Source organism: Echiichthys vipera (assembly GCF_963691815.1).
Source record: "Echiichthys vipera genome assembly, chromosome: 5".
NCBI classification, from domain to species: domain Eukaryota; kingdom Metazoa; phylum Chordata; class Actinopteri; order Perciformes; family Trachinidae; genus Echiichthys; species Echiichthys vipera.
Window position 1 is genome coordinate 29,613,938 of NC_139830.1, and position 24,044 is coordinate 29,637,981.

Genomic DNA, 24,044 nt, shown 5'->3' on the forward strand with positions numbered 1-24,044 from the left:
ATGTTTGTACATAACATAGCAGTTATGGTGCTCATGAAACTGTTTTACATGAAATATTGACCCCTAGTGGCTGATTGTAGTTATGTGGTATAACTTTACAGTATGATTATGCTCCCTGATGGCCTACTAACGTTAGCTAATTCCCTCCTCTTTAGTCATTTAGTTTAATCTGAATTTTTGACTTTACTAACGTTAGCTAACTCCCTCCTCTTTAGTCATTTAGTTTAATCTGAATTTTTGACTTTACTAACGTTAGCTAACTCCCTCCTCTTTAGTCATTAAGTGTATTCTGAACTTTTGACTTTAGGCTACTAACGTTAGCTAACTCCCTCCTCTTTAATCATTTAGTTTAATCTGAACTTTTGACTTTACTTTACTAACATTAGCTAACTCCCTCCTCTTTAGTCATTTAGTTTAATCTGAACTTTTGACTTTACTTTACAAACGTTAGCTAACTCCCTCCTCTTTCGTCATTTAGTTTAATCTGAACTTTTGACTTTACTCTACTAACGTAGTTAACTCCCTCCTCTTTAGTCATTTAGTTTTATCTGAACTTTTGACTTTACTAATGTTAGCTAACTCCCTCCTCTTTAGTCATTTAGTTTAATCTTAACCATTGATGCCATAGCTTATAGTTCTATGATACATATGAAATAATAGACTATAGAATTTCTCACGACGTATCAAGCATACCGGTAAGACGTCATCATGTCAAAGCAAATTAAACCCCACCAACACTATTTTCCTCTAATTATTTTTTTGGGGGGATTTATCCATGGTTAGCGTACGGACAGCGCGGGTCGGAAACTCAAGATTAGCCACCTGCAGTGAAAGGCGCTGAGCCATAGACGTAGGATGTGATGCATATTTTAGTTTCACTTAATATTTTTTTTAAATCACCTTGAACTCCAAGATACGGGTGCTTCCTTTGAAAGATTGTCTACTGTGCAAACAAAAACAAAACATGTTATTTATTTCCATTTTAGTTTTTGGCAAAGCTACAGGAAGCCACTGAAAGGGGGCTGAAGAGGCGAATGTGGCCCAAGAGCCTTGGGTTGCAGACCCCTGGACTAGACTGCCATTTTGTTTCTCCAGAACTCAAATTAATTATCTCATCATCACGAGAAAACGGAGGAAAATTATCTCATCTTCACGAGAAAATGGAGGAAAATGATTTTGTTATCACAAGAAAGAGTAGGCATTACCTCGTTATCACATGAAAACAGAGGAAATAAAATGTATGTTATGTATGACCGTTCAGGCCTTCCGTACTTGAGGGCTCCCTCTAGATATGACCAATGCAGACAAGTTTTATTGTGTGCCAGTATCATCTCTTAAAAAAGAACCCGGACCTCACTAGCGAGCTGACAAACAGCTGTTGTAACACTAATTCATTCCTTGCCCAAAACAAAACAAAAACAAACAGAAAAAAAGAAAAATAACTACTAAAACTAACTCACTAAAAGAACGACGCTGTACCCCGGTCTACCCTACTGTACATTTTTTGAGACGACGGTCTTATTTTGAAAAGCGTGACCGGAAGCACAGTTGTCTGTTTTGTCGGCGGGCTGCGGGCACTCTGACAGTGTCAGGCTCCGTTCTCTCTGAAACGCTCAGTGGTACTCTAAGCATGGCATCCGAAGAGCTGGCGAAGAAGCTGCAGTCGCGCCTGGCCGCTACGCAGGAGGCTGAGCCGATGCCGGAACCCGAACGCAGCCCGGTCCGAACCACCGAGGCGGCTTGCGGCGACTCGTCATCCGAGCTGTCCGCCAAACTGACCCGCAGGCAGTGCATCAACGAGGGCAACGCTGCTCCTCGACTGACCCTCGTCTTCAACCCCTACACGGAGTTCAAGGAGTTCTCCCGCAAGCAGATTAAGGACATGGAAATGATGTTCAAACGGTAAGGCTGACGCTAAGGTGTCCTTTGTGAGTCCACACGGAACAACGGTCCGACATGTTTACTTGTGGGGCTGAATGAGCATGTAGGGCTGGAAGCTCTTGATGAGATTAAGATGCTGCTGACGCGAAGCCTCTGTCACTGCTGACTGATGGAGAGGAAGTCACTCTCTCTGCAGGCCTCCTCATTAGCTGCTATTCTGTCCTTGCTAGCAGGCCTACATTTCATCCCTCTAGTTTTGTGTCGTGATTTTGATGCGTGCCGTGATCACCCCCCCCCCCCCCTTTCCCTTTGACCCACCGGAACAGCGCCGCTTGTGAGTTCCAAGACCTCCTGATTTACAAATTAAGCCCTGAATATAACACATGAAGCCATCAAATTCACACAGCAATGTACAAGCTCGGTCTTTCCACAATTAAAGGGATTCTTAGTTGACTAACCGATTAGTTTATTTAATTGACTTGTTTCCACAGAGAATTGTATAAAAAGCTCCACTTCAACTTGCGTTTACCAGAGGTGTGCTTATATGTTTCTTGGAAATTAGTCATTCAGCATGAAAAAAGCAGAAATAATCCATCCATCCATTCATCTTCAACCTCTTGTCTCTATCGGGGTCGCGGGGGGCTTGCGCCGATCCCAGCTGACATCGGGCGTGAGGCGGGGTACACCCTGGACGCCAGTCTATCACAGGGCGCATAGAGACAAACGGAGACAGACAACCATTCACACCTACGGGCAATTTAGAGTCATCAATGAACCTAACACCTGCATGTCTTTGGACTGTGGGAGGAAGCCGGAGAACCCGGAGAAAACCCACACAGACACAGGGAGAACATGCAAACTCCACACAGAAGGGCCCCATCCGGGATTCAAACCTGCAACCCTCTTGCTGTGAGGCGACAGTGCTAACCACCACCACCCAGCAGAAATAATACCTAGTCAATTGAAGAAATCTTCTTGGACTAAGACCAAAACAACTGATAAACTTGTTGACTAAGAGAGGACAGTCCTCATTAACTCGTGACCCCCTCAGGGATCCCAATCCCTAGATTGAGAAACACTACCTTGAGGGACCTCTATATTAGTGTTTCCCAAACCAAGGCCCCCCAAACAGCATTAGCTTCTGGGGCCCCCTTTGCAAACCCACCGACAAAGCTACAAAATATATCACACGTCAACTTTGAAAATGATGCCTTCAGGGCCCGCTCAGGAACGCTAGCTTGCTGTGTGAACGCAGCCGATCGCCTGGCCAAATGCTCCGCTGTACGTCTGAAGAAGTCTGATATTTTTTCGGCCTCCGCCGGATGTTTTTGTATCAAATGGCGCTGAAGTTTTTAAACACTTGTTTGAGAGGGTCTCCAGACAGAACACACATGTCGGGCTATTTTTCTGTATGACTGTAAAGCCATACTTAATGTATGCTCATACCTTCTGATTTTAGTTGCCACAAGTTTTTTTGCAGCAGTGTCCTCCACAGCAGGGCTGTTGGTCTGTTCCTTCTGTCTCTCTCTTGTCAAAAGCCTGCCTGTGTTGAGCTAGCTTGCTAACTTGAGGAGCAAAGCAACCAGGTCTATACATGACGTCATGAACGATGTTTTGACTGGCAAAGATGAGCATGGCAAATAACATTTTTATATATTTTTTATTATAAATTATATTTCATAATTATGATTTTAGAAAAATCGGATTATATTTTATAATAATGAATAAAAATAATAAGTTTATGTAGAGTGTAGTGTTTCATATTTCCTGACGCTGGTTTGTTTCTGTAAACACGGTGCCTCCGCGTACAGAATGGTATATTTATGTACGGGGAAAAATAATAACTGGATTTCTCTGTGCTAATGTAAACACCATATCCCAAATATGATCATAACTGGGATAAGCCTCAAAAATCCGAGATATTCATGTCCATGTAAATACATGTCATTGTCATTTGTAAATGTGCAGAGATCCCAGCTCCTGTAAATGTGCTAATATTCATTAAAAAAAACATCAAAGATGTTGTGTGACCTCCATGACAGGGTTACCGTGCATGGCCCAGACTATATGTAGGGGCAAAGAAGTGTCGACCGGGCCGCACCGTCGAGGCACTGGACACCCTCCTGAGGGAGAACTAGTTAATAAATATGGATGTGAATGAACTAGAAGCTTGTTTCAGTGAGCCGTGCATTGGTCCTCAGAAAGACCCACTGAAGTGGTGGAAGTCCAACAGACACCGGGACAAAAAACTGGTCCCTGCCACCTCTGTGCCAGAGGAGTGCCTGCTCTCCACAGAGGGACTGAGCATTAACAGAAAGGGATCAAGGATTTAATCATGTTTTTGTAAGGAAAGGTTAAGAAGTTGTGGTTATGAAAAAATCAATCCTTAAAGGGTAACTGTGACTGTTGTGATTGAGAATAAGCATTAGGTGAGATTCATAAGAATAGATTTGGATAAACGAGTACTCGATTGGCCCTCAAGGAACCGGATGCAATCCCTCGATCTTGGAATGAACTACTCATGGGCAACCCCTAATTTTAATACATGTTTCAGCTCATAACTATACCATAGACCATTTTATTCAACGTCTCCACGTCTAAGTGAAAAAAAGCACATGGCTGTTTATACACGTTTTTTTTGCCAAAATTTGTTTGGCAAAATTTCACAAACTGATTCAAATCTGTTCAGAAAGGATCTTTGGCTTGCTCACCCACCCCTTCTGCAGGTGTGAGGAGGAGAGAACAGAGAAGCTTGCGCCGTAGGCTATTAAGAGGCTAGGGGAGGCTTAGATTCCCCAAAATTGTCACAGGAACAATAAATCAAATACCCAAATAAAATCACAATTTCTTTTTTTTATGTTTTAAATTATTTTATTTTAAGATGAGGTTAAAGAAAAAGAAAAACGCACACTTTCAAGGTAATATTTATTTATCTTTTTAAATTAATATATGAAAGATGTCATTTGATGGGCGCAGTCTCCAATAACACCAGAAACAGTCGACAGATTCCTCTATAGGTTGGATGAGGATTTGGGAAGTCGCCAGATTTAGCGCGAAATTGCCACATCCAGACCTGGCACGTGTATTACAGCGCTTTTAGCTGGTGTCACTGTTTTCCTGTGAACGCAGATATTTCTTGAGCTGAGGGTGTGTGGACGAAAACTCTTTAAGAGCGACAGAGAAAAAAAGGTCGTATTCAATTTTGCGGACGTACCCTTAGAGGATTAAACCTGAGGAAATTGTTGACAAATATGTCACAAAGGTCCCGCGGTGAATGTTGCTTCATTAAGGTAAGATCATTAATTGATTAGGCTTCTAATTAATAATTCCGTCTGGGCTACAACAGCAAAATGAGTAGAGAATTAATGGAATTATCATAACATCTAAGTTTGATGAACATCAGCAATAATATAGGTCTATGTATCTGCCTGAGGTTAAAGGTTAATTTTTTTTTTACGCAGCTTCCCCATATGTGTCGCCCTAGCGCCACCTATGGTTTGCACAACCATAAATGACTGCAAAAGGTGGTAGAGATCTCTCGGTATAAATCATTTTTTTCTTTTCATTCGACTAAGGCATAAAAACAAACACTTTAAGCCAGCTGCCCTTTACAGAGACTGCCGTCGTTGTTAGGATTTCTATTGAATTGTCCTCAGATGGAGAATGTGAAGCACCTACAGAGTGTTGATGGGGTAGATAAACTGGGATTGTAGCAGGCTTGTCATGAATAAGCAGTGTCGTTCCCTTGTTTCCAAGCTCAAAACTTTTTGTCATGTCGGAGATTCAGTTACCCCTTTCTCAAATCTATTTAGTCTCTCTTCTTTTGCTACACTGATCCCATTCACACGCTCCACATTCCCATGGGCATCCACCGCCTGGTGACCCAATTTTCCGCCTCTGAAAGCTTTTGGTTTAAAGGCATACTTCAGTTTTTTCAACATGTTTTCAAGCTGAAATAGATTAATAATTTGTATTAAAAAATTGCTTTTTGATGGTTTGGTCAGGTTTATGTTGATAGGTCACTGATAAATAGAAAGATCTTTTACCTTACATTTTGAACCTACAGTGTCATACTTTAGCTTCATACATGTGGTATTGCATCAGTGAGCTTTTCGAGCCGAGCTGAATGAGTCATAATGGGGGGGTGGGGAAGAATACTAGCAGAGATAGAGAATTATCTGTGCCAAAAGCTCAGGCATCTATAATTAACAAGGAAACTGTGGGACAATGAGGCTCAGTCTACACTGTTACAGGCAACGTGGCATCAGTTCCCTCTCTAAATCAAGAGTTCCAGTCCCAATCAGTTCCCTCTAATCAAGAGGTTTAGTACTAAACCTCTTGATTTTCACAGCACTTTTTCAGTTACCCTAATTTCTTGTCCTTTAAAGGAATACCTCCCCGGTGGAAACATTAATTTGTATTGAAAGTGGGTTATATATGTAGTTGAAATGTAACATACATGTCTAATTTGGTGCCTTCATGACCTAGAAAAGGCATAAAGTAACTTTATGGATTGAAAACAACAACTCCCATAATGCACCACAATGCACAGCTATGAAGGCCACTCCCACTGGTCTATAAATTCACCCATCAGAGGCATCGCTCCCCTCTACCAAGCTCGTAGCTATGACTTGACAGCTTGTTGGGCGAGATACTGAACCCCGAATAGCTCCCTGTGCTGAGCATGGGTGTGTGAATGTGGTGTGAATGGTTAGAATAGATGGTACAGTATGTAGATTTCCCCATCTGTGTGAATGTTTGTGTGAATGGGTGAATGTGACAAGTAGTGTGGCAGTGCCTTGAGTAGTCAGAAGACTAGGAAGGCACTATATAAGTAAAAGTCCATTAACCATTTACCATAATTTTAGGCCTGACCAAAATGGAGTTATGGGCAGGAGAAGGAGGATGCGTGGCTAAAAAGAGCAGTAGTGAAACAAATTCAGCAGCTTAGGTTCCGTCTCTGTAAAGGCCCAGTGTAAGGCTCAGGCAGAGACACAACTCTTCTGCTCACACTTTTAACCATTGTGTTCGATGGTTTTTCTATAGTTTATCTCATGGACACAGTAAAAGGTTTTTCTAGCAGCATGACCTACATGAAATGATAAATGTCATTTTAGTCACGGACGTTTTGATTATAGGAGATGATGGTACGTTTACTAACATTGTTAGTAGGCTAATATAAACATTATAACTTTATACACTACACTTATTTATTTTTTTGGCCATATAGTCTATGCCAGTGTACAATTTACAAACATACAAAAATACTGTATATGAATATAACAATTCCAGTTATATTCAAGATAGTGCTTAGCACAGTAAAGTAAAACTAATATTACTATTTTCTTTAGATGGTATTTTGGCACATTTTAGTCAAGGGATTGAAATTTTAAAAAAGCTCACTAAAGAATACAAACATCACTTTGCTTGATTCAAACCGTTAATACAGTATAAATTATATACTATTTTGGCTAATTTAATTAAATATATAAACATATGGCAATTACATATATAGACAACATTTATTCAATCTACTAACTACCAAGCCATAGATACCATGGACAGAAAAAAAGAATACTCAAATATCGTACTCTAATAAGAGGTCGTTCGTTTGAGACAGACTCGCTCGTGCTTGGCATTCGGGCGTTTCTCCATCCGGTAAGTCCTCCCGCGTTCATTAGAAGCAAAAATGGCGTCATCCTTAGGGGAGCCTGCGCCACTGAGCAGCTTTCCATAGGAATGAATGGGAATGAATGGGGCACCATTTTTGATAGGCGGTCCGCTCTTCTTTATTTTGATATGTGAAAAAAGCGGTGAACAAAATTAGAGAACAGTAACCACTGTGTCAGAAGAGAAGATTTCAGGTACAGGCACTTCTGGACGGGTACATTGCGCTGATATGGCAACTGTACAGTCTTGTTTTGCGTCGCACCAGAAGTGATGGTTGAGAGGGATTACTTTTGTCTTCGTCCATACACTATTAATAGAACAATAAGCATATTATACCATTTTACAGAGCTACATGAATTTTCAAGCAGAGAACATAGAGGCACGAGTTCCTTGTGGCCTTTTAAGAGATGGAATAAAAAATGGCTTGGTTTCTTGCTTGAACAGATTCTCAGTCTGTCTGGGGTCAGCAGGTCTGATACTTCACAACAACTGCTGAAAGCTTCTATAAATACTCGTCCTATCAGACAGAATTCACTGTGGGCTTTGCCATTGGCTCATCTACTTGTGATAACAGCTGTCTGACTGGCTGCTTAAATCTCTCACAGTCTCATGTCAAGCTCTACATTCCAGGGCCGCAGTTTTCTACTGATTTTGAGCAGGGAGAGGGAGATTTCTATAGCAGGAAAGGTAGGAATACCATCTACTCCAACAGTGTCTTCCAACTATAAAGCAAGGAATCACTGTCTGTCTTTCTGTTTGTCCTCCGCATTTCTCGAGAGGCATTTATCCTGAATCGCAAGGACGTGCAATTTGGTGAAATTTCATGTTCAATATTACCGTATTGTCCCAAATATAAGACAACCCTGATTATAAGACAACTCTCCTTTCTTAAGAATCATTTTAGGAAAAATTACTTTTTGAAGACCAAATTTTGTTCTACAAAAACGGAACACAAGTATTTTCTCTCAATGATTTCAAACCCACCATTCCAATGACCAAAAACAAAATGAGTTTTTCTTCGCAAACAGAAACAGTGCTCTTCAGGAACCCATCGAACAAACATGATCAGTTAGTTTAAAATAACCGTTGGTCAACCAAAAACAAAACCGGATAATACATCCCGTGTGCTTCCTGGCAGCTTGACAGCTGTTCGACTCTGCTGCGTTAATCAACATCATATTAAAATGGCATCATAGCTCCTCCTCAGTTGTTGCTAACTTTGCCGACTTTTGAGCCACATTTTACGGTGCGATCAGTGTCTCTCCATGTCTCAGGCACCTGTCACAGTAAGCTTGTTCAATTCAATTTTATTTATAGTGCCAATTCATAACAAAAGTTATCTCAGGACACTTTACATATAGAGTAGGTAAAGATCACAATTTATGAATTATTTATGGTTTACATAGAACCAACGATTCCCCCTTTGAGTACACAGTGGCGATGAAAACCTTCCCTTTAACAGGCAGGAACATCGAACAGACCCAGCTCTATGGAGGACGGACATCTGTTTTGACCGGTTGGGGAGGAAAAAAAGGAGAAAGAAAGAGAGAAAAGACAGCCAGATGGACAGAGAGAGACAAAGACAGAGACAAAGAAAGACAGACAGACACCTCTAGAGATGCAAGCAACCACAAAAGTAACAAAGTTGTCCCCGTAAACAATGTCTCTTTTAACTGTTTTGTGATTGACGGCTCGTCATAAAAGGAACTCGTATTAGAGATTTTTGGTGGTTAGCACGGTCACCTCACAGATAGAGGGTTGCAGGTTTGAATCCGGGCTGGGGCCCTTCTGTGTGAAGTTTGCATGTTCTCCTCGTGTCTGCGTGGGTTCTGTATGGGTTCTCTGGCTTCCTCCCACTGTCCAAAGACATGCAGGTGTTAGGTTCATTGATGTCACTAAATTACTCGTAGGTGTGAATGTGAGTGTGAATGGTTGTCTGTCTCTGTTTGTCTCTGTGTGCCCTGTGATAGACTGGCGTCCTGTCCAGGGTGTACCCCGCCTCACGCCCGATTTCAGCTGGGATCGGCTCCAGCCGGGGACAAGCGGTTGAAGATGGATGGATGGACACTGACTCAGTGTGACTCTTATATTTGGTAGAATATGGTAATAAACGTTGAATAAACAAGAGACCAGCTGTGTTCAGCAGCGGGGTCGGGGCTTCAGGGCTCAGCAGGATCGATCATGTCGTCCTTGTGGAGGGTTACAGCTACTTCATACCACATTGGCTTCTCAGTTAAATAAACAAGATGGACTGATTAATGTTTCATATAAGACTGTGCTACATATTAAATCAAGCACTTCCTAAACTAACAGCCAGGGGGTGGGCCCAATGTTTTGGGTTCACATTTGTTAGCTCAAATGCAGGAGTCTATGTTTTGTGGCATTCAGAGTAATAATCTACTATATGCAGGTGTAAAAGAGTGATCAACACAGAACACGTATTTCACTATTAGATTCTCTTCTTTTTCCTATTGTCTCTCAATTGTGCATTTGTTAAAGTTTGGAGAGTGGAAATATTTAGTTGAGGATGAAACATTTTTCACTTGAGCTGATGTGTATTGGCCCTAGCTTATGCTGCGGGGATTTACAGAAGCAATAGCACGCCATTTCAAGACGGCGATGCAAATCTAGCGTTCCACACAATGCGAAACCTGCAATGTCACGCCCATTACCTCCCTGTGCGAGTGGAAAGTATTGAACTTTTTTCAGGCGAATTTGCATGACACCGTGTTGCCACAGCCAATCAGTGTTGAGAATATCCCTGTTTAGCACTTGCATAACTTTCCATTTAGCACAACAGCAGAGTAGGGTATAGCTGAAGTCCAGGAAACCGCTATTTATATTTAGTCACAGCGCCACCCACCAACGAGCGAGCGACCTTGCCTCGACCTTGCCTCGTCCTAGTTGTTGTTAGCTAGCCGCTAGCCATGAAGTTTTGCCTGTAAAGATCCTAAATTATGTGTCTGTTTTTTTGTAAGCTAGCTGCTAGCTAACAGAAGGACAATAATGTAGAGACCAGATTAAATTTTTTAAATATATAAATAATCAATATATATCGACATTTGGAATCGTTTTTGTAAAGATATTTTACTTCTGCATCAAAAATCGCCTATCCGGATGTGACGTAAGAGAAGGGAGTCCGACTGCTCAGCTTCTTATATGGATCACAATGCTTATTTTGTATTATTTTGATACTAAAGGGGTTGAAAATGTATATTCATAGGCATATCAAGGACCACTAGTGTTGTTTTTGGCGGCCTGTTTTACTTTAAGTTTTAGTCTAGTGTTTGTGTCAAGCTGTCATTTTATTCTTTATTAGTTTTAGTCACGGTTATGTTCTTTTTAGTCTAGTTAAGTTTTAGTCGACTAAAAGTCTGAGCATTTTAGTCGACGAAAACCTATGACATTTTAGTCTAGTTTTAGTCAAAGAAAATTGTATATAAGTCTCTTTTTAGTAATTCAATTATATTTAATCAATATAATAAAAGTACCTAGTAGTTTTGACGAAACCAACATTTTCTTTTAGCCAAACCCATGCAGATATCTTTGGTTTACATGCATGTACAGGTCTAGAATAAGTAATCCAATTCATGTTGATGCTAAATTCAGTTCAGTGTTATTTGCTCTGTGAAATACAAAACTAGTGAAAGTATTTGAACAACAAGGGGAAGTTTAGTGCACTATAGAGTGAGTCAGTCAGATAGGAACTAAAAACACACTTTACACTCTCACACAAACAATTCCACATACACACGCTAGTCACACACACACACAGACACACACACACACAAGCTAGTCTCTCTCTCACACACACACACACACACACACGCGCGCGCGCTAGTCTCACAGACAGACAGATAGACAGACACACACACACAGACACACGCGCGTGCTAGTCTCGCACATAGACACACACACAAGCGCTAGTCTCACACACAGACACACACACACACACACACACACACACACACACACGCTAGTCTCACACACACACACACACACACACACACATGTTCTCAGCTCCAGTGGCTTACGTCTAAAGCTAGCGTTAAAATCCGACACATTAACTGTTGCCTCATGTCGCATGAGCTTTCTAAAACAGAAAGTATCGTTATGTTGATGTCTTGACTTACCTCAAGTTCATTATGGGATGCCCTGAGATGTCTCTTTCTGGGATTTTGTGGTCGCATTTCTCCCCATCTTTTTCCCCAACACATTCCGTTTTCTGTTCCACGTCTATGTAATGAAAGTGTTTCTTCTTTTTCTCCCAAAGACGACCCCGGCTGGTGTCACACTTTGTTCTCATGTTTCTTTAGTTGTCGTTAACGCTAGGCCCGCAGCAGCATCTTCAGAATCTAAATAATGCCGCGTGTGGGGATTGAGGAAGTGACGTTGCCCAGACGCGAGACTGGGAGAAAACTACAAAATAATGAAAATAATAATAATGTGACTAAACGAGACGAAACAACGTTATTTCGTCTCGTTTTCGTTAACGAAAATGAAGAGACATTTAAGCATAGTTTTTATTTTGTGAACCACATTTCGTCTCGTTTTTATTCGTCAACAGAATTGCATTATATATTTAGTCTTAGTTATCGTCACATGCCCAGCATTTTCGTCTCGTCTTGTCTAGTTTTCGCCACGTGATAAAGGTTCTTTGACGACAATATTTCGTCATCATTTTCGTTGACGAAAGCAACACTACGGACCACAGCCTTCGTAGTATGATCCTGGAAGGTGTCCACGAGACAGGGACAGGAGAAATAACTGATAGATCTCTGATAACTGCAAGGAATTGAGGAATTGTTTGAGAAGTGAACAGCTGGGCAGCTCTCTGCCAGTGACCAGTGTTAGCTGACGATTGCTAACAGCAACAGTCACATCACAACCTTTTAGTTACATCAAGCTAATTAAATAATACATAAATTCTACTAACCAATAACAGAAACAAATGTGCATGTGATGTCATTAGTCATATCTTGCTTTACGGATAACTCCGCACCACGTTTATGGTGCTGTTACGAACCACAGGAGAGTGAGCTCAGACAGAGAGAGAGAGAAATCATTTATTACTCTGTTGATTTCTTTCAGTTATCACATTTTCTAAGGAAATAATAGCAGCGCATAGCACCAAGTTAATGTAAAGTAAACACTGAGAGTTCATCAGCTTTGAAAACCCATAACTTGTTGCTTTTGTACCATATACCTGATGTTTTATATTGAAAGTTGACTTGACCTTTAGACTGTTTGGGAAATAGGTAAATGGTCAAATAAAAAAATGCATCCTATAAATACAACAGTAAATTGTCGACAGTATTAGTATTACATCATCACTACCTACATCTACTTTCTGATCTTAATATAATTAGCTGTAGAGATTGTGTCCCTATCACCAGGCACTATTATTACACAGAGGCAGGTCGTCTGCTCTGACACAATACAAAGCCCTTACCCTCATGTGTGTTCACCATCAGGAGACAGTTTCCAGAAGGAGGGATTTAGATTATGAATGGTTTCATTTGGGTGACAATCTACAAAATGAATCACATAGTACACATACACTCTCACCTCCAATTTTGGCCCATATGTTTTGTAAAACATAAACAAAAATCCTCCATTAACTTTTCAAATGATCATTTTAGAGAAAGGTTAACAAGTTAACCTGCAGGTACCATCTTGTGTGTGTGTGTGTGTGTGTGTGTGTGTGTGTGTGTGTGTGTGTGTGTGTGTGTGTGTGTGTGTGTGTGTGTGTGTGTGTGTGTGTGTGTGTGTGTGTGTGTGTGTGTGTGTGTGTGTGTGTGTGTGTGTGTGTGTGTGTGTGTGTGTGTGTGTGTGTGTGTGTGTGTGTGTGTGTGTGTGTGTGTGTGTGTGTGTGTGTGTGTGTGTGTGTGTGTGTGTGTGTGTGTGTGTGTAAAATGCTATTAGAAAAGTTTAGGCCAAGTGAATGTAAAGTAGTGTGCACTGAGCTAATAAATGCTGCAGCTTTTCAAGACAAAGGGGGCGTCCCTGTGCTGTTTTCCAGCTGCTGTGCAACGTTAACTATGGAGCTTGTGCTGGCTCCGTCCTGGATACAAGAAAGTGAATAATAACTTTACCTGCTGATTTTGCTACGAGTCGATTGGTTGCTGAAACAGGTGACTTGCCATACGAGATGAGACGGGTCAGTTCACGCCGTCGGAAAGGCTCTGTGTATTCTTTTTTTTTTTCTAACAATAAATTAATAAATTGTTAATAATTCTGCAGTTTCACACCTCTGCTGTTGCACGTAGGGGAAACACTGCTCTATCATTGGGTTGGACAAAGTGGTTTTGGTGGGGGATTTTAATATTCACATTGATAACCAGACCCCTTTGCTGCTGATTTTCTTTATGTCACAGAGTCTTTTCATTTATCCAACACGTGTCTGGTCCCAGACACACCAGGGGTCACACCTTGTTTTTTTGCTCAAAGGAGCTGCACGTTACCGACCATAACTGTGTTTTATTTAACCTGTCTTTTATTTTAGATTTACTGCACAGTAAACGTGTGAGCTGCATTGCATTTTAAATCTATTCTCAGCTGAAAAGTTGTCCCCAGCTTCTGACCCAAGTGCTTGTCGTCTTCTCACGCTGACATGAATTGCCTGGTCAACGTCTTTGATACATATTCCTCTTCAGTTTTGGATAAAGTGGCTCCAAGGAAAATGCGCCTCTATCAACTCATCCCCCTGGCTAAATGACTCCATTGGCTGTAAATGTTGGAGGGCTGAGCAATACTGGAAATCCACCAAGCTCCATGTTCACCGGCTCCATCTCAAAGATCTTTTAACTAAATTCAACACTGTGGTTAAGGATGCGAGAGCTTCTTTCTTTGCTTTCTTTTCCTCCAGTAAATAGAACCCTAAAGTCCTGTTTGACACCATTAACAATATTGTCCCTCCTGCACCTCCTGCCAGTGCCAGTGTTCTCAAATAAGGACTGCAGTGACTTTCTTGATTTTTTTTGTCAATAAGATTAGAGATGGCAGGGATAGCATCTCCCCTCGGCTACTCCATATTCTGTTCATCCACCTCAGCTGTCAATTTTGAACTGTTTGTCTTGTATTTCCAGTGCAGTAGGAAATCTTCCTCGAGCCCTGTGGATATTATACCAACGACCTTATTTTAAAAATGTCTTGGGGCCCGTTAGTACATGTTTTCTCTCTATCAATCAATCGATCAAATTTGATTTATAAAGCACCCTTAAAAACTCATCACGTTGCCCAAGGTGCTGTACAGGTAAACATCATAAATATTATATATATGAATATCGTAATCCAAGAACCGAGGTACTTAATTGAACCCTTGGGCGAGGGATGAGGGACGGAATCGATGGTAGGATATTGGTAATTAATTTTTAGTCTACCGTGTAACCGGCAGAGCAGCTCTGACGTAACCGCACACGCAAAACAAAAACGGACCTGGCCCGCAAGGAAATATTTACTGGCCGTAGTGGCCGATGTTAACTTCTGTACTCTCTCGCATCTCAGCACAACATGGCCTGAGCGCATCAAACACCTGTGCGCTAGGAGACTGGCTCCCCACACTCCTGCTAGCTCTGCATCGCTTTTCTCCACAGCTAGCTTTGCGCCTGTTATTGTTCTTGCATTCATTTCAGTCTGGTTAAATCCATGCTGCCACAATGTCTCTTCCTACTCTACCGGCACTTTAACAACGAATGGACAGAGAAGAATTTGTTTATAGCTGTCACTGTGAAGCCTGTATGGTTACTCTGTAACAAGTGTATATCGGTGTAAAGCAAAAATCTAAATTGGTAAAGTATCTAGTACCTTAAGTTATCATATAAATGTAGTGGAGTAAAAAGTAGAATATTTCCCCCTGAATGGGAGTGGAGTAGAAGTATAAAGTAGCATGAGAAGAAACACTCAAATAAAAAACAAGAGCCTAAAAATGTATACTTTAAGATGAATATACTGTGCTTATAATACTGTTAACGTCTATGCTTCAAGTTATACCTTAATACAAATTGTAGACCATACCGTACAGCCCTGTCGTGGGCTACTTGTATTGTTGCATCCCTAGAGTGGACTTATGTGTGAACACACTATTAATCTTGATGACTTTTTCTTTGAACAGATGTTGTTTACATCATAACTTTATTTTAACTTATTATTTAAGCAAAAAAAAAAATAAAGAAGAAAAAGCAGGTAATAATAATGTTGTCTTCAACCCAAGTTGATCCACAGTGACTGTAAGCTCATAACCATGAGAAGGAAAAAGTCCTGCTTGTTATTTGGTAGATTCTTGGATCAGATCTCTTTGTAAATAAATGAATATATATAATTGCCACAGGGAAAAAATGTGGAGACATAAAGAGAGACATGGAAACTGCTGTGTTGGCTGTCGTCGTGCTCCCAGCTCAGCTAAACCTCATGCTGTGTGGGTTTTGTGGTTTGTAGGTATGACACTGGTAAAGACGGCTTCATCGACCTGATGGAGCTGAAGCTGATGATGGAGAAGCTTGGAGCTCCACAGACCCACCTGGGCCTCAAGAACATGATCAAAGAGGTGGATGAAGACTTTGATGGCAAGCTAAGCTTCAGAGAGGTTAGAGTGACATCACTGTACTGTGTGGCTTTTAACTCGTTTTTATGTTGTGTAGACAGGTTTTGTCGGGATGTGTACTGTTTGCACGGCATTGTATCGGAACCAATGAAAGGGAAAAGTATCCTCAACTTGATTTTAAGCATAACTTCTCCTCCACTTCCATTGCTGGACCTGCCCATCCAAAAAGGCTGCTAGCCTGCAGGCGTTGTAGACTAGAATAGAGGTGGGAAATCATGCTCTGTCAATGGGCTAGCAGGGAATGAGGATCCTGATCCGGAGAAGGGCAAACTGAGGTGACATAAACCATTTGTCACATAAACACAGCACTTGTTTACTGAGTGTAACTGAACTTCCTGCAGTTTCTGTTGATCTTCCGGAGAGCAGCGGCTGGAGAGCTGCAGGAGGAGAGTGGTCTGATGGCTCTGGCCAGGTTGTCCGAGATCAACGTCTCCACTGAGGGAGTGATGGGGGCCAAAGACTTCTTTGAAGCCAAGGTATTATGTTTGTTCTGTATGTTGTCTTGTATTTACTCTTTCTTACCTTTCACAGCAGCCGATTTCTCGTGCTTGCATAGATCACGCGAGGATCACAGGCTCACATGTCACATGAAAAACCACCTTGTTAGGCTCCAAGTAATGCGTTTGTGTTCTGAGCAAAGGTCATTTAAAGAGCTACTGGCAGTGTAGGGGGGGAGCAACAATGGTCGCTCCTAATAAGGTTAGCTTAGATCTTTCAATAGCACAGCACTGAGGGCTTTTATGATGGAAAACATGTTTTCTATGGAAGTAAATCTGTCATCAGATTTTTAAATAAAAATGCTGTTACGTTTCAGGGGTGCATTGTGGCTCAGTGGTTAGAGCAGACGTCCCATATACACGTCCCAAGTCAGCGGCCTGAGGTTGGACTCCGCCCATTGTTGCTTGTCTCTGAATGAAAACATTCACAGGCTTCATGTCTCTCTCTCTCTCTCTCTCTCTCTCTCTCTCTCTCTCTCTCTCTCTCTCTCTCTCTCTCTCTCTCTCTCTCTCTCTCTCTCTCTCTCTCTCTCTCTCTCTCTCTCTCTCTCTCTCTCTCTCTCTCTCTCTCTCTCTCTCTCTCTCTCTCTCTCTCTCTCTCTCTCTCTGTCCTGTCCTAATAAAGGCATGAAAAGGCCAAGAAAGAATCTTAAAAAAAACATTGAATTTCTAGCACTGAATATTTATGCATTGAAATTATGTATCTCATTTCTTTTGCCTCTGAATTTAACTCTTCAATTAATTTTCACCTTTATTTTTAATGTTCAAAAATTCAATGTTAAATATGTTCAATATACCAAATTCCGACGCAAAATACAATGTAAAAAATTCAGCCGCTGCTCCAGTCGAAGACCTTCATATTTGATTGGGAAACACACTTGGATACAACACCGATGAACTTGCTGATGAAGGTACCCAGGGCAGCGGCATCTCTCTTTTGCAAGTTAGTATCTAATCTGGTACTAATTTTAATATAATTTTTTTTTGACAACCCTAGAACTTAGTGAAAAACAAGTACATTCTGTTCAAAAATTATTCAGATACATACTTCAGTGTACCAGAGGGCAATGTGAAGCAGTGAGTTACATAATTTCATATAATTTTGCGTAACCTTCAGTGTTTCAAGGCACCATAATCATATTCTGAGTTGTTGAATATTGAATTCACCATCAGAATATAAATAAACATACACAAATCAGGAATAAATAATATAAAAAGACTCAGGCAGCTTTATCAATCACACCAGGTGCAATTGATTTCAGCAGCTTGCATACCGGCACAGTACCAAGACACAGTGCTCACAATAAATACATAGGGAATAAGTTAATAAAGCAAATAAATGGAATAGAATGCCAAGGAATACAGTGTCATCAAGGATCAGCCGAACGAAGTGAACAAATACATAGGTTGCACATGTTTGACCAATAAGATGCACTTGGTAAAAGAAAATAAAATCATTCTAAAGAATTTAAGAGACGAATAGCAGAGGGGATACAAGCACATTGTGCTAGAAGAAATTATTTGTGTGCAGGTGTTTGTTAAACAGTGGGCAGATAGAAAGCACATCTGCGCTAAGTGTTAAATAGTCTTGTCTTAATCATATGGCAACTCCATGCCTCATCTTGACCTTGACTCTTTATATCGTGCCTTTTCAACTTCGTTAGTAGTACAAAGCATAGGTGTGCAGACACAAACTACATCAAAAGTCTTTCCAGCTGTTGAAGCAGACTGACAGTTGATCCAGCTGTGATCAGCTGCTGCTGCCATCATCAGAAATGGACAGCACTTCCTAATACTTCAGAGGAAGGGACTCATGTCTCATGTCTGTAAAAAACAATTCCTCGTTTCTTCTTCTTCTCCTCCTCCTCCTCCTCGGATGGTTTCCTAAATCTCTCCTAAGGGACTAAGACGCAAGAAAAAGACCCAGTGAGGGGAATATGGGTGTAATTTAAGCGAATTGGGATGGACCCCTAGACTCAAAGTAAGGCGGATGAAAGAAGCCATACGAGGATGCTTGGGATGACTTGTGTTGACGCGAATGAACACTGTGCCTTTGTGTGTTACCAGATGCAGGCTCTGTCTGTGGGCAGCAAGTTTGAGGCTGAGATTCGAGAGGAAAAAGAAGAACGCAAGCGACAGGATGTGGAGAAAAAACAGAGACAAGCCGCCTTCAAGCAGCTGCAGTCCACCTTCTGCTCATGACCCTCCACAGCAGGCCCGTAACAATCCTGACATGCAGTCACTGTCAACGAGATTTTAGAATCAGCTTCTCATTCCACTTACACTTTAATCAATGGCATCGCTCAGAATTTGGGATGTTATAACAAAAATAGAAAGATGCTCACTAACATTCTTTAAAATACCTCATAACACGACCAAGGCAAGGTTTATTAATTTTAGAGGGTTGGTTTATGGTTCTCCATAAGCAAAAGCACGACTCTAGATGTGAAAGGGAAGGTTTAGTGATTCAAAACTTCACAGAACTATCACTTCCATTGTGCATTTCTGTGGATTTTTTATTTGTGTCCCCCTAATAGAGAGGGATAAAGTGTCATGATTTTAACTCTAAATCGAAAAAATCAAAGGGAGATTTCAATCAAAAATGACCAAATTCAAAAGCAGGTCTTGTTCAATATCCTTTATTTAACCAGGTAAAAAACTGAAATTAAAAAATTATTTTCCAAGAGTGACCTGGCCAAGATGGCAGCACAAAACCAGCATGGTTACACACAAAACACAAATAATGATTACGCAATTAGGATTAACAAAAGGGAAAATGGGATTACAAGATTACACAGTGCAATATCAAGATCCGATTGAGCCTGTGATTAACCCATTTTAAATTAATATGACCACATGGCCTTTGTGTAGTACACATTAAAAACAAATATGGTGGTTATATTACACATGGTATGAAGTGTGATGTAGCTGCCTATCTTTTAAAAGAATTAGAAAATGTAAATGACAGTTGTCAGGGTATAAAGCCAACAGAATGTTGATCTTTATGAATCGAGACTTCGTCGTCTAACAATGACATGGCCGTCAGTGCTTAAAATTGAATTTGTGACCTCATAAAACATAAAACAACATAAAAAGTCAAATCAAATCGTGCATGTGGAGAATGGTGACAGCTCTACTCTGTTCAAGACCTGGAAGTTTTCACCTCGAGGGAGTTGAAGTTGTTTCTCTGTATGTTCTGCATATGTTGTTTGTGAAGTGTTTTTTATTATTAATGTTACAGTGTGGTCATGCTTTGTCTCATGATCTTATGATCCTCACCTTGTCAACATTAAATGGACCCCTATTATACAACCTGCAATGTTATAGAACTAGTATAGTAATAGATAGTATTATGAATAACTATCATAACAGTTTAATAACAGCAAGTAATAACATCACATAGTCACATAATTGGAAACATTCGTCAGCGTAAAATGAAGCCGTTGGCGTCTGACTTTGACCCTTTGCTCAGTTGACTCATCCAACAGTGACCAGGCTGTACTCTGATGCCTGTGTGAACAGTATAGAGCCCAGGGCTGCAACCAACCTTATTTTCATTATCAGTGAATCTGCCCATTACTTTCTCAATAACTTGCTTGGTCTATAAAATGAAAATAGTGAAAAATGTTCAACTGTGAACTTCAGTCCCATTTCAAAAATCAGGGACTTTAAAGGAATAGTTCAACATTTTGCTTTCTTTCTGAGAGTAAGATAATTAAGTGATCCTGGTCTCAATGCACTCTACACTACATACACATCCACCCATTCACACACACATTCATACAGTGAGGCCGGCCTTCCCATCAGGAGATAATCTAATCCTTCAGATGCACATTGACGCACTGGTGACACAGCCTTTTGAGTGGTTTCCAAATGTTGAATAATTCCTTCAAGTGTTCATTCTGTGTCGTTAACCTGCAGTAGTAAAAGCACACGTTAAGATTAAAGATGGAGGGACAGCTTCCATTTAGGCATGCTTACTGTTGTACCGGGGTTTCTCAACTTCGGCTTGTGATTCTGTTTTTAGGATCTGAATTCTCCTGCCCCCCACAATAGCACAGCTAATAAGTTGACATGTGAATTTGAGTATGGTGTAGTTCAATATTCTGTTTCAACTGCATGCAATGCATGCAGTGCAAGTGTCATATGTGGGCTAGATATTCTAATATATTTTGTATCAATCTAACTTATTTTCCATTTAAAATGTTCACTATTAGAAATCTCTGCAACTCTGTCTGCAGAAGAAGTGACTGAAGCAGGGTCCCAGCCTTAAAGAGGACCTATCATACTTTTCTGTCTTTTCTGACCTATAAATGTCGTTATGTTTTATAGTCATGTTAAATAATACCAAAGTGTAAAATAATGAAGTCCTTGCATTTAGACGTGAGCCCTGTCGACCGTCTGGGTCAGCTGTGCTCAGCTCTGAACTCTAGGGCGTCGGTCGCTATTAGAGATTTCTTTGGATTTCCGGAATTTGTCTCCGTAGAAGAATCCTGACTTCCTATTGGGCATGCTGCTACACACAGGCTCAAACTGTAAGCTGTGAGTTCAGCCACTTTTATGCTGTTTTGGTGTTTATTTTGGAAGTGAACCTGTTAAACCTGTTTAAATAATTTCTCCTCTGGGGATTAATAAAGTATTTCTGATTCTGATTCTGTTAAAGCTAACGTTAGCATGTTGCGCAGCTAATGTGGCTAGCTTCCATTTAGACGTTGTTTTCAGCTGCTGAGATAACTGATTCCGTATATGGTAAAGGAGACCAACATTTTCGATACGCAGCATAAAATGTTGACCAATCACAGCAGAGCAGATCAGCCGACCAGGGGGGGCTCAGACAGAGCCTGCCACACAGAGGTGCTGCATGGGTGCTGCAGCAATGGACAATATGAGAAATATAAGATCAAAGCATGTAAACCTATTGTAGCTGACCTGAAAAATACAAATATGACCCTGAAAACTGGCATAATAGGGCCTCTTTAAGGTTGGGAGTCTTAGAGAAATAGCAGTCAGGCTTCAGGTGGTCTTACTGTATTTACGATAACAGCCGATCCAATTCAAAGTGACACCTTTTTTTCAAGTCTTTGTACAAAGGCTGACCGGAGTCAGTCTCCATCAGTCTGCTTTAGTGGGTGTGGATCCACAACACTAAATGAATGATCAGCACAGTTTAAATCATTCATTTAAAACTGTCACTTTGGCTATCACACTGTGACATAAGAATTTATTTTTGGTTATAAACTCTTATTTGTAGCTTTTCAAAGCATGTGTAGTATGGGTTTCAAAAGGGTTCTCCAGATGTAGTACCGCAGTTTCATCACTTCCAAACCCCTGGGATATTTCCCATACTGCATTGCCCCAGTCAATGCCCAGATCTTTCGAACTCCACTTCTGTAATTAACAGAACTGGGGTAGATGTGTATTGTAACAAGTTACATTTACTCTGTACATGTACTCAAGTAACTTTTTTCAGGAAATTGTACTCGTCTTTGGACTCGTATTTGAGTAAAGTTTAAGAAAAAAACCCTCACTTTGATTTTGTTGATCTTAAAGTCTGTTACGATATACTGATCACCTGCATAGACTTTGTCCTTATTCAGCTGTGGACTACTATGGCAACACTTGCCACAAAACTGAGACATTTAACGGTTCCCAGAAAGAGCTGGGCATATTTTAGTGAGAGAACAAAGCCCTGCTGCCTGAGTCCTGAACAAACTGCAAAATGCAACAATTAGTTCCAAGAGAAGTATCCCTTCAGGTTTGGGTTAGCTGCCCACTCAGTACATCCAAGTCAGAAAAACAGTTGACATGCGTATTTCTTCTTGATGTGGTCTGAGGAATCTCTAATATCTATTCCCTTACCTTGGTACAATAATCAGAATAAGTGGTAGGTAGAGATAGGAAAGGATTTTCGAATAGTCATGATTTAAAAAAAAAAAAGAAAAAGTTTAAAAGACTATTGTCTTGTCTTTCCTTATTTTTACCAGCACAAGTAAAACCCTTCGCAACTTTGACCACTCTGGTGTCATTTGAATATTGGAACCTAAAAATAGAATTACAGGCCCTAAAAAGCTGAAACGCTGACCTAAGCAGCTCTAATTGTTATATGCAGTTGTGTCTGGCCCTTTATCTACTCTTTAGTAATGCATTTAAGTTGTAGCATGTTCGAGTTGTCATAATAAAACTACTGTACGTATCACATACCTTCTTTGGTATTTGTTGTGGAAATTAACAATGTATTTTTTCATGAATAAAATAGTATATATTGATATTTGTTTTAGCAGAGACTCATAAGTAAAAAAAAAAGCTCATTGAAATATATTTTTGGGCACTTGTAAATATGTTGTGTTATACTCTTTGTCCAAATGAACGTTTGACTTGACTGCAATAAGGTACAAATAAAACTGATATTACGAAATACTGAATCCGTGTCATTACTCATGAAGGAGGAATGGTAGCATTGTTGGGAAATCAGCCACAATTCATACTGGTGATGTTTATATTTGGGAGCCTATCCCAGCATGCATTAGGCAAGAGTCAGAATGTTGGATGGGTTACTGCTTCATTACAGAGCTAACGCATGACACCTACTGGCCTGAGCTGCATGGAGGAACATACAGACCCAGGTTCTTCCTGCTGTGAGCCAACAGTTCTCTGGAGGTCTACAACTCTCATGGAAAATATTATTAAGAGGCTTCCTGGGCAGTATGTAAAAGTATGGAATTTAATTTGAGTAATTTCCAGGTCTGGATAAGTATGGGAAAAGGGAAGAGTTTGTTAAAAGAATTTGTGTTTCCAGACGATTCTCTACATCCATATTCAACCGCTTGTCCGTATCGGGGTCGCGAATCCAGCTGACATCGGGCATGAGGCGGAGTCCACCCTGGACAGAACACCAGTCTATCATAGGGCACACAGAGACAGACAAACATTCACACTTATGGGCATATAGAGTCATCAATGAACCTAACACGTGCATGTCTTTGGACTGTGGGAGAACCCGGAGAAAACCCACACAGACATGGGGAGAACGTGCAAACTCCACACAGAAGGGCCCCAGCCGGGATTTGAACCAGTAACTCTCATGCTGTGAGGCGACAGTTCTAACCACCACACCACCTAACTTACCAACTAACTTACCAACTAATCAAGCTGGTGTTGGGTTACCATGGTTACTGTTTGCCGTTCATCCGCGATTCTCATTTAATTATTTCCATACATGTCATCTACATCTTATTTATGATTTGCTTTTGTTTAGCATTATTTTATTTACAGTATGTTTACTCCATCTAAAGCCAATGTAGTTCCTGGTTAATTGTCCATCTCTACTGTTCCTGTCTGTTACAGGTTCACGGTTATTAATTTAATTGTCCATCTCTACTGTTATTCATTTTTTA

General features: G+C 40.6%; 1 protein-coding gene across 1 annotated transcript; it reads left to right on the forward strand.

Annotated features, from left to right (window-relative positions):
• Window positions 1–1,630: 1,630 nt before the first annotated feature.
• Window positions 1,631–22,973, forward strand: efhd1 (EF-hand domain family, member D1; the record flags this gene model as incomplete). The annotated part of the gene is made up of 4 exons (XM_083914422.1): window positions 1,631–1,902; window positions 15,988–16,135; window positions 16,495–16,629; window positions 18,718–22,973. 4 exons carry the CDS (start codon window positions 1,631–1,633, stop codon window positions 18,850–18,852), a joined length of 690 nt encoding a protein of 229 aa, XP_083770548.1. The 3' UTR covers window positions 18,853–22,973.
• Between the last annotated feature and the right edge of the window lie 1,071 nt (window positions 22,974–24,044).